The following is a 14,363-nucleotide window of genomic DNA, read 5'->3' on the forward strand; positions in this document are numbered from 1 at the left end:
ATCCATAAAAAGTTTACTCTCCATCAATTTATATTAAAGATGTTCTTATATAAAAAATTGCTACTCTATAAATTAACAGAATCATAAATATACTGCTAAATTTACTACATATATAAAAATTTACTAACTGCACAGACAATTACAATCATACTTGAAAAATAATAAATTCAAATCACCATTTAAAAAGATATTTTTGTGTTTAACTTTTGGTATTTTACTTAGTTCAGAAGTTAGAGGATCACTCTTTTTCTGTCATATTTAAATGGTTGAATGGCCAATGGTTGATTTAAAAATTACTACTCTTATGAGATGTATAATTTTGTCAACTTCTGTTGGGTAAGTTTGTGTGAAAGCTAATGAATAATGTCTCAACCAAGATAAAATCAGATACTTATAACATTTTTTTGTTTGGTTGGCATGAAAAGATTACAACACACTTAATTTTAAATAAAAAACATATTTTAATCTTTTGAGAACATATATTACAAACATGTACATTATGTAAAAAAATGTATGATATACATACTCTTCATGGTGAATACCATAAACTACAAACAACACTGTTTTTAATAGAAAATAATTTACTTTCGTAAGAAAAATCCTTCATACGAATAACATAAAATCAGTTCTATTAATGTAAATATACTAATCTAAATTACTATTTATAACTTACCTAGACTATAAAGTATGGTAATTGATACAACTACTTACATTATAAGAAACATTATTTACAAAATAAATACAGTCATATCAATCAATATTTTAAATTATTTGTCACATTAACAAGTTTAATTTTTAATACAAAAATTTAAAAAAAATAAAATTATTTGAATAAACTCAAAGTGACTTTTCTGTTTCCAATTGTTTTGTGATTCAAATACTTTATTGCTCTTCGTGCCTCAGAAGGCGATTCGAATGCGATCCTTGCATCACCAGTTATTCTGCCTTCATCATTATACCTCCGAATAACACATTCTGGGGTAAGGTTGAAATCGCTGAAGAAATCGAGGATATCATTTATATCAGCTCTATAAGGTACATTTTCAGCAGAAACTACACAGCCGGATTTACCGAATTCACGAACTGTTTCTTCTTCCAGTTGTATAGGGCGTGTCTGTGGTGGCTGCATTGATTGTGGACCAGGAGGACCTTGATTGATAGGAATGGAACTCGGTAATGACATTAAAGGTAACGGTTGATTTCTTGGTATGTCCTTCATATCTCGACCACCTCTTCCTCGGCTACTACCACTACTTCCTCCTCGTCCACCACCTCGACCGGTAGAGATGCCACCTCGACCAGTAGAGATTCCACCGCCTCGACCAGTAGAGATTCCACCACCTCGACCAGTAGAGATACCACCACCTCGACCAGAAGAAATTCCACTACTACTGCTTATACCACGACCACCTCCACGTCCACCTCTACCCCTACTACTACCACGACTTCCTCTTCCTGAAATGGAATCTCCTCCATTTCCACGACCACCATGCATACTGTATGACTGTTGATGAGGTGGTCCAGATGGGCCTGAAGAGTACATAGGAGGTGGCATCCAATCACCACCACCTCTAGGGTGGTCCATTCTCATTCCATTACCATACATCGGAGGGCCGGGTGGACCATTAAAGAAGGATCCCTGAGGTGGAGGAAGCATGCTGGGACCAGAGGGTGGCTGAATTGAAGGACCTAGCGCATTACACATTTCTTGTCTTGATACTGTACGTACATGTATGTTATTTCTGCCCATCGAACAATTATCTTTTGAAGCGGCTGTCATCGCTTCGCCACTGTTTTCAAACTCACAAAACGCTTCACCAGATGGCTTACCGTTACTGTCCAACATAATATGTATTTGTGTTGGTACAACACCAATGTCAGAAAAGAAGTCTAAAATATCACGATCATTAGCCTGGAAAGGAAGATTCTGAAGGATTATACAATTTGAATTTAACATCATATTATGATCATCTTTAAAAAAAGAAGGTAGCATCATCGGGGATGGTGTTGGCAATAATACTTTATTTCTGGTTACTTCAGGTTGGGGAGGTTCTTCATCTATTTTCATTTCAACATCGTCATCAAATTTTTCTTCCTTAAATGCATTATCTGATTTTAATCGTGGATCTGAATATGAAACAGAGGCACCTTTTGGTTTCTGTTTTGCATCTGCATTATTCACAATACTATTTGATGCAATCCTTGAATGCTTTAGAAAATTTTGAGTATCTAAAGGAATGGAATTGCCTTTAGCATCAGCAAATTCTTCCTCCGTACATGGTGAAACAGAAATTGGTTTCCCTTCCACTTTAATACCATTTAAAGCTTTCATTGCAGCATCTACAAAGCTGGAATTTTCAAATTTTAAGTAAGCATTCAGATTTTGCCCTCCAACCTTTACAATACAAACATCGATAGGTTTTTGTTTATCAATTAGGGTTCTAATATGTGGATGCATTTTATGTCTATTACTATAAAATGGATGGTATCGCATACTTCCTTCAAATTTCAGGCAATCATAAAGTTCATCATCCTTTTTCATTGATACATTCGCTGTAATTCTTTCGGGTGGCTGGTTAATGTTTTCTGCTATGTGTTCTTTATTTGTATTCCAATACATGGGTTTATTAAATTCTGATATATCCACAGCTTTTTCATACTCTTTATCATCTACATGCAACACAGTTACAATAGCATTATTTAACAAACAACCACTCCTACATATCGCTTGCTTTTTATCTCCCAAAGATGTGAATCTTACATACACAATATCTGTCTGATTACCTCTATCATCACCTAGTATTTTCAACCAAGTGGGTGGTATGTGAGCATTTCGAAAGAATCCTCTTATTTCTTCAACTCTAGTGTCTGATGGTACATTTTTTATTTGCACACAGGTATTTGGAATTTTTTCAGGAATAAATGTGTTCTCTTGAGATCCTTCCCAGTTTTGATTAAAATTATCAGGATAAGTTGGATCAGGATTTCTTTGCTCTTTCATTATATTATTATATGGGAATGAAGGCTGTCCATAACCCCAACCAAACATGGCTTCACTTCCTTGAATTCCATGAACAGCAGCTTCATCGGGCAATGGAATTTCATTTGGTGTTGTCATGTCAGGAAGCATATCTGATTTAACTGGTTCAGGTTGTGTCTGCGACTTAAATTTTGTTTGTACATTAATAGTCTGTTCCTTGGAAGATGCTTCTGCATTTAATTTTCTGTCTTCATCAACATTTTTCTTATTATCTGAACTTTCTGCATTTGAATTATTTCCTTTAATTATGTTTCCACCTTTTTGCAAATTAGAAGGTTGAGGAAAAGGAAAAGCATTAAATCCACTAGGGTTAAAGGTTGGATAGCTGACCATCTGTTGAGGATTGAATACCGGCGGATTTTGTAAACTACCAAAAAAGTTATGAACAGCAGAATTATCACTTGGAGTACTAGATGGAGAGTTACTGGCAGCTGAAGTAGTGAGCACTGAATTAGATGGAGGCACAGATGAAGGATGTGAACTTTCTTTGTTTTCCTTAGAAGGAAGACCCATAGGTCTTGGAGGATTATTATTATTAACATTTGGAGCTCGAGGTCTAATCTGATTAATATTAGGGTTTGGAAATGGTGGTCTAACTGGACTCATGTTAGAAACACCCCTGGGACCATTAGGTTTCGATGCATAAGGAACATCTCGGTTTTGCGATTCCCTGTTATAAAAATCTGGTCGAGGCTTTCCTGGTCGATTCCTCTGAATCTGAGTTCCCCACCTTGATGATGTGCTTTGCTGACTGTTGTCATCAAAATCATCCCTTGATCCATGTCTATAATCTCTTCTTTTATCTCTGGATGTTCTGTCCCTCGACCTGCTTCGATCCCTTCTTCTTCGACGATCCCTGCTTCGGCTTCTTCTTCGTCGCCTATCTCTATCATAATATCTATCTCTGTCTCTACCCTTACGATCCTTTGATCGTGATCTAGATCGAGATCTAGACCTTGATCTTGAATCAGATCGTGAGTCAGAAAGATCTCTTGAATGTGATCTCGTTCTTCTGCGGCGTTTATCTTTTTTATCTTTATCAGAATCTCCTTTAACAGATGTAGTGGAAGCTGTTGAAGCTGTTGTGTCTGGTTGTGCAGGAAGTATTCCAACAGGGGGAGTTGGCTGAGGGATTACTGTGTTAGTTTCTTCTTGTTTTGGAACCATATTGGAAACCATAGCCGCCACATTCTGAACATTAGGAAGAGGGACTTGCATAGGTTGAACGTTCTGAACGTTTGGCATTGAAACGTTAGGAACAGAAACATTCGGTACAGGCATATTAGGAACTGTAATAGCAGTTACGGGTACAGGCATTTGAGGTATTGCAGGCATAGTCATAAACTGTTGCATACTAAGGCTCTGCTGACGTGCCTGGTCAATTATCTTCTGCATTTCAGCACGAGAACTTAAGAATAATCTTATTTTAATTTCTTTTATTTTCCCTCCATCACGAAGCATCGCTTGACGGGCATCTTCATCAGTACTGAAACAAAACATACAGTAATTTTTAAAATTCAATTTCATTTAAGATGAAATATTTAGATAATGTAAGATATCAATTTCATTACCGATTATAAAATACTCTTTTAAAACAAGTCTGGCTGATACTGTTACTGAGGCTGTAATAAAATCTAAATATGATAAGATTAGCCTAGTAAATTGCTATATATATAATATCAAGATCCAATGGAACAGATACATTAACATTTATCAACATGATATCTCTTCCTGAAACTATAGATCTGTTTCAACATAAATTAAACAAAAAAATAATAATATGGAATGTTCGGAAAATCTTTGTATATTTCCTAAATTTTGTTAAGTAAATATAGTTTTCTTTAACACTGTATTTATTTTCTGTAACCTGGAATAGTAGCATCCTATATAAACTTAATGTTAAATGTTATACTTAAACGTTTAATGTAAACTATTTAGAAAAAATGTACTAAAAAAAATCACTGTCCAAATAGTACCAATATAGAATGCAATGAACTGTAGATTATAATAGCTGATAAATTTAACAGCTGGTTTTTGAAAATTAAAAATTATGCATAATATCAAATATTTGAATGCACCAATACATTCAATCTGTTTTAGGAATTAATTATGTAATATTATTAATCATAGATTAGTAAAATGATATTTAGCCTGATTAAATATAAGGAATAAATTATTATTTTCAATGTGAGTAAAAACAGAAATTTTTCCTCAATATTAAATAAAATCTTTAAACAGAACATTTTTTAATAAAGAAGAAACTTAAAATTTGTTTCAGTGAAAAGAAACATACAAATTTTATACATACAGGTAATTCCAGTAGTGTTACCAGCACTTTCTAAGCTTATTCTACAAGTGAAAATAATGAAGAAAGTTCCTATAAAAATGGGCCCGGAAATGCCCCGTTAGCAAAATATTTCACCCTGATTCCTGGGCAAAGAGCAAAATAAAACTATACTGAAATTTTAGGAACCCAAATTAAGGTGTAAACTTGATGGTTTCTTATGGTGTTTGACCTGACAAATTGAATAAAACAGGTTCCACAATTTATATCTCTGGTAGTTTTCATAACATCTGACATAAAACAAAAAAAATTGTTGTCTAAAAACAATTTTTTTATGTTTGTAATACAAAAACTTTGTTAAATGATTAGTAAAAATGCATAATATTTACTAAAACTTGTAGAGAATTTAATTCTGAGAAAGCAGATTTAAAATAATCCAATAAAAAACATATACAAGTTCAAGAAATTTAATTTTATTCAACACAGACTGTATTGTAACAGCTTACATTTACTAAGCATGTTTGTTTTCCCAAAGTGCAACAATACAAAAAGTAAAGTTGTATTAAAGATAAAAATAAAATAAAAAAAATAATAAAATAAAAAAATTGTACTATTGTTATTCAGACAATAAGGTATATGTATCTTTCTTGAATTCACTGTCAAATTGAAAATTTGAGAAATTATGATTTCATAAATTGCTAACAGAAATCAGCTGACCAACAATGCATTTTATGTCATGTATCAGTGCACTGCATGTTCTGAGTTACTGCTGAGAATTTTTGCCAGTACTGTGTTGTTTAAGTGTATATATGTATGTATGTATGTGTGTGTGTGTGTGTGTGTGTGTGTGTGTGTGTGTGTGTGTGTGTGTGTGTGTGTGTTTATTTTAATTAGTGTTAGACTGCAGCAATGCCTTCGTTACTTATGACTGAGGAGTACCCCAACATAGTACTTATCTTGGAGGTGTGTGATGGAAATACAGCTGCAAACTGCAGCTGCTACAGAATATCAAAGATGTTTTCCTAACAGAGTTCCAAGTCCTTAAACAAATAGTGGAACATTCCACATGCTAAGAGAAATGGGGACACTTCACAGAATTAGTACTTCACTGCAACTGTTCTGCCCATTGTGAGGCCTGATATTGATTAAACCATTATCGAGGCTACTCAACACAGTCTAGGTGTTAGTGCACGACGCCTTTTCTGGCAGTTCAGAATTTCTCAGTTTATGGTGTGGAGGACACTTCGTAACAAGCTGTATACTTACCATAATCCATAAATACAAAATCTTCCATCAAGAGATCGTCCTCTTTGTTCTGCAACTAGTTTAATATGAATCGCCAATTGCACAGGTTCATTTTATTTACTGATGAGGCTCAGTTTAGTCATGATATCATCAATAACCATTGCAACTAACACACTTGGGCAGAAGTCAATCCGTACAAGAAAGTAGAACATAATTTCCAACACCAACTTAGTGTCAACATGTGGTGTGGTCTAATTTACAATCAGCTAATTGGACCATTCATTCTCCCAGGACGTCTAAATTCCAACATTTACTTGGAATTCCTTAAGGAACAATTGCCATTGCAATTAGAAGGTGTTCCACTAGCATCAAGATATGTACCTTCAGCATCATGATGTGCTTCCCCAGTTCTCAAGTTCCATATCGGCATACTTAAATGTACAATTTCCAGAACAATAGAATGACCACAGCAGGCCACACTCCTGGCCAGCAAGATCACCTGATCTAACACTGTTAGATTTTTGCATGTAGTGTTGGATGAAAAGTATCGTTACAAGTGAAAAGTTCATACACATGAAACATTGGTTGTTTCTATTAGAGATATCACCACAAAAAATTAGTAAAATTGTGCAGAATTGCAGAGAAAAACATTAGCAATTCAAAAATCTGATCCAAATGTATTAAAGTAAAAGGACAAATTTATGAAAATTTACTGAAAACTTTATTAAATGTATCAATTCATAAAACATTTTGTAAACTCTGTATCAATTGTAAAGTTGACTTTATTTTTCTGTAACTGATGATAATATTTAACATTTTCATATGGTAAGTGTTATTAATAAAATCAAATTTCTTGAATTTGTATTTGCTTTTATTGGGCTTTTTTAGATAAATTCTCATAGAATTAAATTTTCTACAAGGTTTAATAATACATTTTTAGCATTTATTAGCTATTTTAAGAAAAGTTTTGTTACAAATATTTTTAGACGACAAATTTTTCTATTTTACGTCATATATTATGAAAACTACTGGAGATATGGTTCTTGAACCTGTTTTAATCAATTTCTCAGGTCAAAAACCATAAGAAACCATCAAGTTTACCTTTTATTTGGTTTCCTAGAATTTCAGTATGGTTTTATTCTACTCTACCCTGGAATCAGGACAAAATATTTCACTAGCTATAACTCGCTAATGAAGTGTTTCTGGACCCATATTTATGTGAACTTTTTTCATTGTTTTTGCTAGCAGAATGAGCTCAGAAAATGCCGGTAACACCACATAAATCACCCTGTTTATGGTATGCACGAATATACATATTTGTGGATTTGTACTTATAGATAAAATATTTCCTATCTTTTTTTTCTTGATCATTTAAAAAATAAATAAAATGAAACAAATAAAATAAACATATAAAAACAAATAAAATGGACCATAGAATAAATTAAAATATAGAAATTTATTAGCATACAAAAATAAAATATGAGTTTTGTCAACCCACAATCTGGAAATGAATATATCATGAAAAATAAACGTATCTAATCATGAAGTGAAGTGATGTATAACTGTATAATAATACTACTACAATAACAGCAAATAAAACATAAAACTGCATATGACAGAAATCTATATCATATAACAACACTGTTGCAGCAAGGTGGTGGTGCATGACAGAGCTTGTACACCAAAGATATGTAACTGAAAGCAATTAAAAAATAATTTGTAATAGTTTATTTTAGCAAATGTAGTATTATTTTTAATAAAGTTTGAAATTCCATTGGACTTCCAATTAATTATGTATAAGTGTTATATGTACACACTATACTTTATGTATATATAAAAAAGAAATGCTCTCTGGGTCAGACTGCTCTCTGGAAACAATTGTAACAGTATTTTTTTTTTTATTAGAAAATCCAAGAATTCGATTTTGATTTACCTCATGAAAAAAGTTTATGTTATTTTAACTAGCAGTGATTTTATTAAACTTAAAAAATATGTCTTTCCACTTCGTGTTTACATTTGAAGATTATATATTTGCATAAAGATAATCTATTTGTATCAAAAAAATGTTAATTTACAGAAAAAAAAAATACCTAAATGCGATAAAAGCATCTCCTAATTCTCCTCCAACAATATGAACACCACCTTCTGGAATTGATAATCCATGAAAATATTGCCGAATGTCAACAGCATTGGCTGCCCACGGCAGATTTTGCAGTCTCACAATTACACTCATCTTTACACTTTCTGTAACAAAATAAAAACAAAAATCCTATTTTAAAAATGTATCAGAGATACAATTAATAGTTTCATTACAAAGTCACGAAAATTGCATATTTTTTAAATCACTATACTTCAATGAATAAAAATCACTTTGGTACTTAATGTAACAAACATTATAAATTCTAAGAGATAAAATTGTTAGTGATTTCATTGGTTTTTTTTTTCAATGATACTGACAGTCTTAAAAATGTTTATAAGATAAAGTTAAAGTTGTAAGATTACGAGAATAAATTTTTCAGGAATTGCCTGAAAACCATTTAAGTAAGAAGGACAATAGAAAGTATCATAGTTTTAGGCTGACATGTTTATAGTAACTCGTCATATAGATATGACCCTGGCTAAAAGAATATATCATAATCTACTGAGACATACAATCTATAAATTAGTTTCTTTCATAACATTGATCAACTTTTTCTAAGATCAGAACAAAAAAAAAATACAAAATATATTATTTATAATATATATCTGATGAAGTTTAATAAGTGATTGAGGAATATACTAAATACACTGATCTGAAATAAGAGTACCCTGATTTTCCCGGTCCATTCTTTCCACCTTTTGCAAAACTGTTCAATTTCCCATAATGCTTACAGAACATGTCGGTAAAGAGAAAAATTGTGATGCAGAATTCTTTATTTTTAGCTCATATTTTTAGTATTGTTTGGGGTGTATTCTTATTGTTTGACAAGTAGAACATGAACATTTTTCATAGAAATTAATTTAATTTCATAATAAAATTTTAAACTGCCAAAAAAATTAAAGATGCTATTGTGATGCTAATGATTTATGGATGAGTAGAAATGCAGCAGTATAAAAGGATTTTTAAATAGGTGTTTTATGGATATTGTTAAAAATTCTTCTTTATCTACTTTGACGCTTCTTAAATTTGATTTCAGACCAATAAAAATAACAATGAACATCTCACAGATTCTAATGTAATGCAATACTATTAAATTAATCTGCATTTTATAAATAAATATCTTTACATCAATCAAATTACTCAGAGATCTTCATACTTTTAATATATATTCACACATTTTATTCAAACTGGAGGGGATTAAAATTTCAAATAAAGCTGTTACACTACCAAGGTTAAAATCAAGACTGAGTAAGAATTATTTCATGAAAATATTATCAGTTATAAAAAGATTCTTCTGTTACTATTGCAGTGTCAAGAATCAATAATTCACTGCAGTCACTCCCTTAACAGGTGAATGTGGAAACTCAAGACAACAATATACTGTTTCTAGTACTTATCACTAAATCTTCATCAGTAAGTAAACATTCCACAAAAACAACATCTCACTGAACTGTTTTCTTTGCCAGGTTCTTCTCGACAAAAAAAAAAATTTTGAGAACACTGAATAATAAATTTTCAGTGTTTTTGTTCACGAGATCTGTAACGAAAACTATCTAAAACAATCAACTTTTTATTCAAGCTAAATCAAATTTATTACATACATATATCATTAAAACTCGTATCAGAATGCTTTCAAACATTCAGTCATTTTTAACAGCTGGTGCAGTTATTCTCACTGTGGCATCAACTGATGCAACTGTTCATGATTTTCTTTCTTTTTTTAATCAGACAGACATATATTTACAATATGGTTGAAATTTAATGGATTTGAATCATGTCATTCATTAAGTACATCATCAAAGTGCAAGTTTATTAAGATAGGGTTCATACTTGTACACATGTAGAATGATAAGGTTGCAGTAATATTGTCACTATGTTGACTGTCATTATGGAAGATTTTTAAGTGTTTGTAGCATATCTGTTTAAAGCTGCAACCTGTTCAACTAATGTACAGATAGATGAGAGGGGATCAAAGCAATTAAGTTTATTTCACAGGTAAAAAAAAAAAATTTCCAGAATGTGTTCTAGATAATAATGGTTTCCTTTGTTTTATTTAAAGACTGCATTCTTTGGCAAATTTTTAATTTTGTTTAGGAATATGCTGTCAAATTAATTTGTTTGCTAGGTGTTTTATAGTGTTAAGTTCTTCTATGATGTCTTATGGTGATACAGGTATGTAGAGTAGTATCTGGATCATACTACTCAAAACAATTAGTAATTAATGTGAAGTCCGATAGTTTGAGGTGTCATGAATGAGAGTATCTTGTCACTGTTGGTTTTTTTTTAAAACAAGGTTGATAGAATTATTTATCTAGTAAGCTCTCATTCACAGATCTATTCCAAATAGATCCCTGAAAAGCATAAACTAATATTATTAGTGAATTTACTTTTAGATTCAATTAATATAAAATCAGTGTTTTATAAAACATTTACTAGTATTACTCCATACATTATTGTTACAAGACCATAATTATATTCCACAAAAAATATTATTTTAATTGTAATTTCATACCCAATTTATACAAGTAAATAGTTACTAGCATACTATTTATGTTAGTTACTAGTGCTATTAATGTTAATTTTTAAGGCTGTAATATTCAGTCGTATAACAAAGCATTAGTGACAATGAATTATAAGTAGGCAAAAAAGTATATTAAAAATTTTTATTTCAATTTAATGAAGTTTATATATTATATATATTTATATTCAAGAAATTGGGTTTGGACTTCAACAACCCAACATTTGAAATCATGCCTTGGAAATAAGTTTTAATATTATTACAGAGGTTAGGAAATGGAGACCAGTATCACAATCTTACAGTTATGAATGGTGTTGCTAAATCACCGAATTACAGTAGTTCATGTAATGGCAATATTCAGTGCACTAAGGTTTCAAAAAATTGCCAGATGTTCTCAAAATACTGTAATAACTGTTCACAAGTTTTATAACATAGTAAGTATACCACAAGTTGTTAGCTTCTTTGACAGAACTTTAACATAGATTGCCATAATAAATATTAAACTGAATGGTTTAAACCAGATCAGAAGTTTTACTAGGCGAACTCCAAATAGCCAGGTAGTGTTCTCTATTCAAGAACTTTACAGAACAGTACAATGTTGGAAAAATGGAATACGGTTAGCAATTGAATCCACAATCAATACTTTCAGATTCTGGCTCTGCTTTGAGGAATGGCTGATCACTCCACTGTAAGAAGATTGATAACAAAAGAGTAAGATAGTTAAATTGTGCCCAAAAAAATACAGATTAGTTGAAGTACTGGAATTCTAAAGAAAATTCCCATAAAATAAATCATCTGTAGTCTGAACTGAATTTGCAGGAAACATATTTAAGAACTGCGTGACTTAATATGACTTCGCTCTTAAAGAGAAACTAACTCAAACATAAAAATAAAACATCTATATTGTGATACATATTTATTCAAGATTTTTACTTAACTGATTTTATACTATTTATGCACAAAAAAATTATTTACTCAATTAATTGCCTGATAAAAACACAGTTTTGGGGTCAATGGTTATAGGAAATTTGTACATCAATCAGGAATAGTTATTTTTTTAAGTTAACAACTGGTATGATATTTTGATTAATTATACAAAAAATTAAAAATCACTTTGTTGCTGATGGAGTGACATTAATTAAAGATATCAATATAATCAAATATTTAATATCATCCCTATATTAATAACGGTTGTTATATTAGTAGTTGTAAGTTTATATATTTTTTGTAGTGCAGCTTATTACAATAATCTTAAAAATTGTTTTAATTTTTAAAATTACATTCCTGATTGAAATTGCTATTATTAGGTACTGGCTTGATAACTGAAAAAAACATTAGTCAATAAATGCCCATATTGGGTTGGGATAAGAAAAGTTAAATTGTTATATAATCCTTTAATCATGTGTCAAATGGTACTCAAATTTCTAAATAAGTAATAGGAGATTATTTTATAATTTTGTTAGTGCAGTTCCCAAAAGGTGAAATAATAATTTAAAAGTAATCAAAAAAGGGTAAGACAATTTTCTCTAATTTTATGAAGGCAAATTCTAATAATGAAATGAAATTGTGTATAGGGTAACAGGAATATTATTAGAGAATAAAATTAGACCAAACAATTTTTTTTTACATTTTTAAAGCAAGTAATTACATTTCAGACTCAATAGCAAAGCTATAAATATCCAACAGACAAACCTTGGTCAGTGCATGCATGTAATATGGTAATATGAATGTCCATATGGGCGCTAATTACAAATGACTGTTTCAATTACTATCTACATCAGCCAAAATAGTTCTTTGGCTATAAATGAGGTGATAAAAAATCCTTGTACTGCATATGTGCAATAAATTATTTTGCAGAATATTGTTCAGAAATAATTTTGTAAATTAATAAATGAAATTTGTCACTAATTATCAGTGGTTGAAATAAAAATCTCTGTGAATGAAATTAACAATTTTTTTGAGATTGAAAAATGTTATATTTTATAATTGTCTGTTTATAATTAATCAAAAAAAATTTTCACTTGTTGCATGTTTTATTAATCATTTTTTGTTTTTGTGTCTTTGCACTACTTTAATAAACAATCATTCTTGTATACTTTCATTACAAAATTTATTTACCTTCTATATGTTGGACATTGTTTAAGCTTCATTTCATTTTTTGTTTTATTCTTTATAAGAAAAACAACACAGTAAATTATATTTATTCTGGTTATTTTGTTTAGTTTATTGTCACTGACCAACTAATTATTTATTACAACTGTTTCTTAAAACAATTGCAAATTTTCATACCAAATAAGTTCCTGCATGCATAATTTTTATTATGAAGAGGCCTGAACGATCACGGTTCTGTCATTTCATTAGTTTAATCAAAATGCCAAAACAGATTGTTCTTATTTTTTAATCGATTAAAAAATGGGACCTTGGTCACAAAGTTTTTGAAAATTAGAGTTGAAAAATGTAAAATAGTGAGCATGTAAAAAAAAATTGAACAGAAATGTTAAGGCGATTACTTTACCATAAACACTGTAACTAACAAATACATTATAATAGATATATACTATCACTCTGATGATGATAGCTACATTAACAAAAAATGCTTGAATGACAAATCTGATCCTAGTTAAGAGCTGATCTACAGACTGCTCCAGTTAGAACAAAAAAACATAATTAAGTTGGGTAACAACTGGGGCACTAATATCTCACAAATACAGACTGAAATGCTTTTATTTATTTTGTTTATTAAATAGTATAAGATACTACCAAAATGTCAAAAGCCAATTAAAGACAACATAGTAATGGCAGAGAACTTTCTTTTTTAAATTCCTTTCTTCTAAAACTAGTTAAGCTAAATATATCTTTATTTAGTAATGAGGATATTCTGTGGCACAAACACTTTGAAAATTATTCTGTCGATAACCTGTTATTCAGAATAACTCGTCTTTTTTTTACATCACCTGAGAGGTTTAAATCTATTTTTTACTATCCTCTAATATTTTTGGGGGCAAAGACCCTGCAGTCTTATAACCCATCTTCTGTTTTAACTTTTAATAACTTTTATTGAATTAGCCACTGGATAAAATATGAGATGACAGAAAAAACATCATATTATTCTGAGAACTCCCAAATCACAGTTAAA

At 30.6% G+C, this 14,363-nt stretch overlaps 1 protein-coding gene across 5 annotated transcripts in view; it reads right to left on the bottom strand.

The window, feature by feature from the left end:
• Window positions 1–442: 442 nt before the first annotated feature.
• The window catches only part of LOC142329425 (uncharacterized), a 73,808-nt gene continuing 59,887 nt past the window's right edge, over window positions 443–14,363 (bottom strand). For 4 of the 5 annotated variants that reach the window (XM_075374039.1, XM_075374040.1, XM_075374041.1 and 1 more), the window contains exons 4-5: window positions 8,660–8,813; window positions 443–4,526 (exon numbers count right to left, since the gene is read on the bottom strand). In XM_075374039.1, coding sequence (XP_075230154.1) covers window positions 824–4,526; window positions 8,660–8,813 — 3,857 coding nt within the window. In that variant the 3' untranslated portion in view covers window positions 443–823. The remainder of the gene's footprint in view (window positions 4,527–8,659; window positions 8,814–14,363) is intronic. The other variant, XM_075374043.1, reaches the window with a different exon arrangement.

The sequence above is a fragment of the Lycorma delicatula genome, chromosome 8 (genome assembly GCF_047948215.1).
Source record: "Lycorma delicatula isolate Av1 chromosome 8, ASM4794821v1, whole genome shotgun sequence".
In the NCBI taxonomy this organism is placed as follows: domain Eukaryota; kingdom Metazoa; phylum Arthropoda; class Insecta; order Hemiptera; family Fulgoridae; genus Lycorma; species Lycorma delicatula.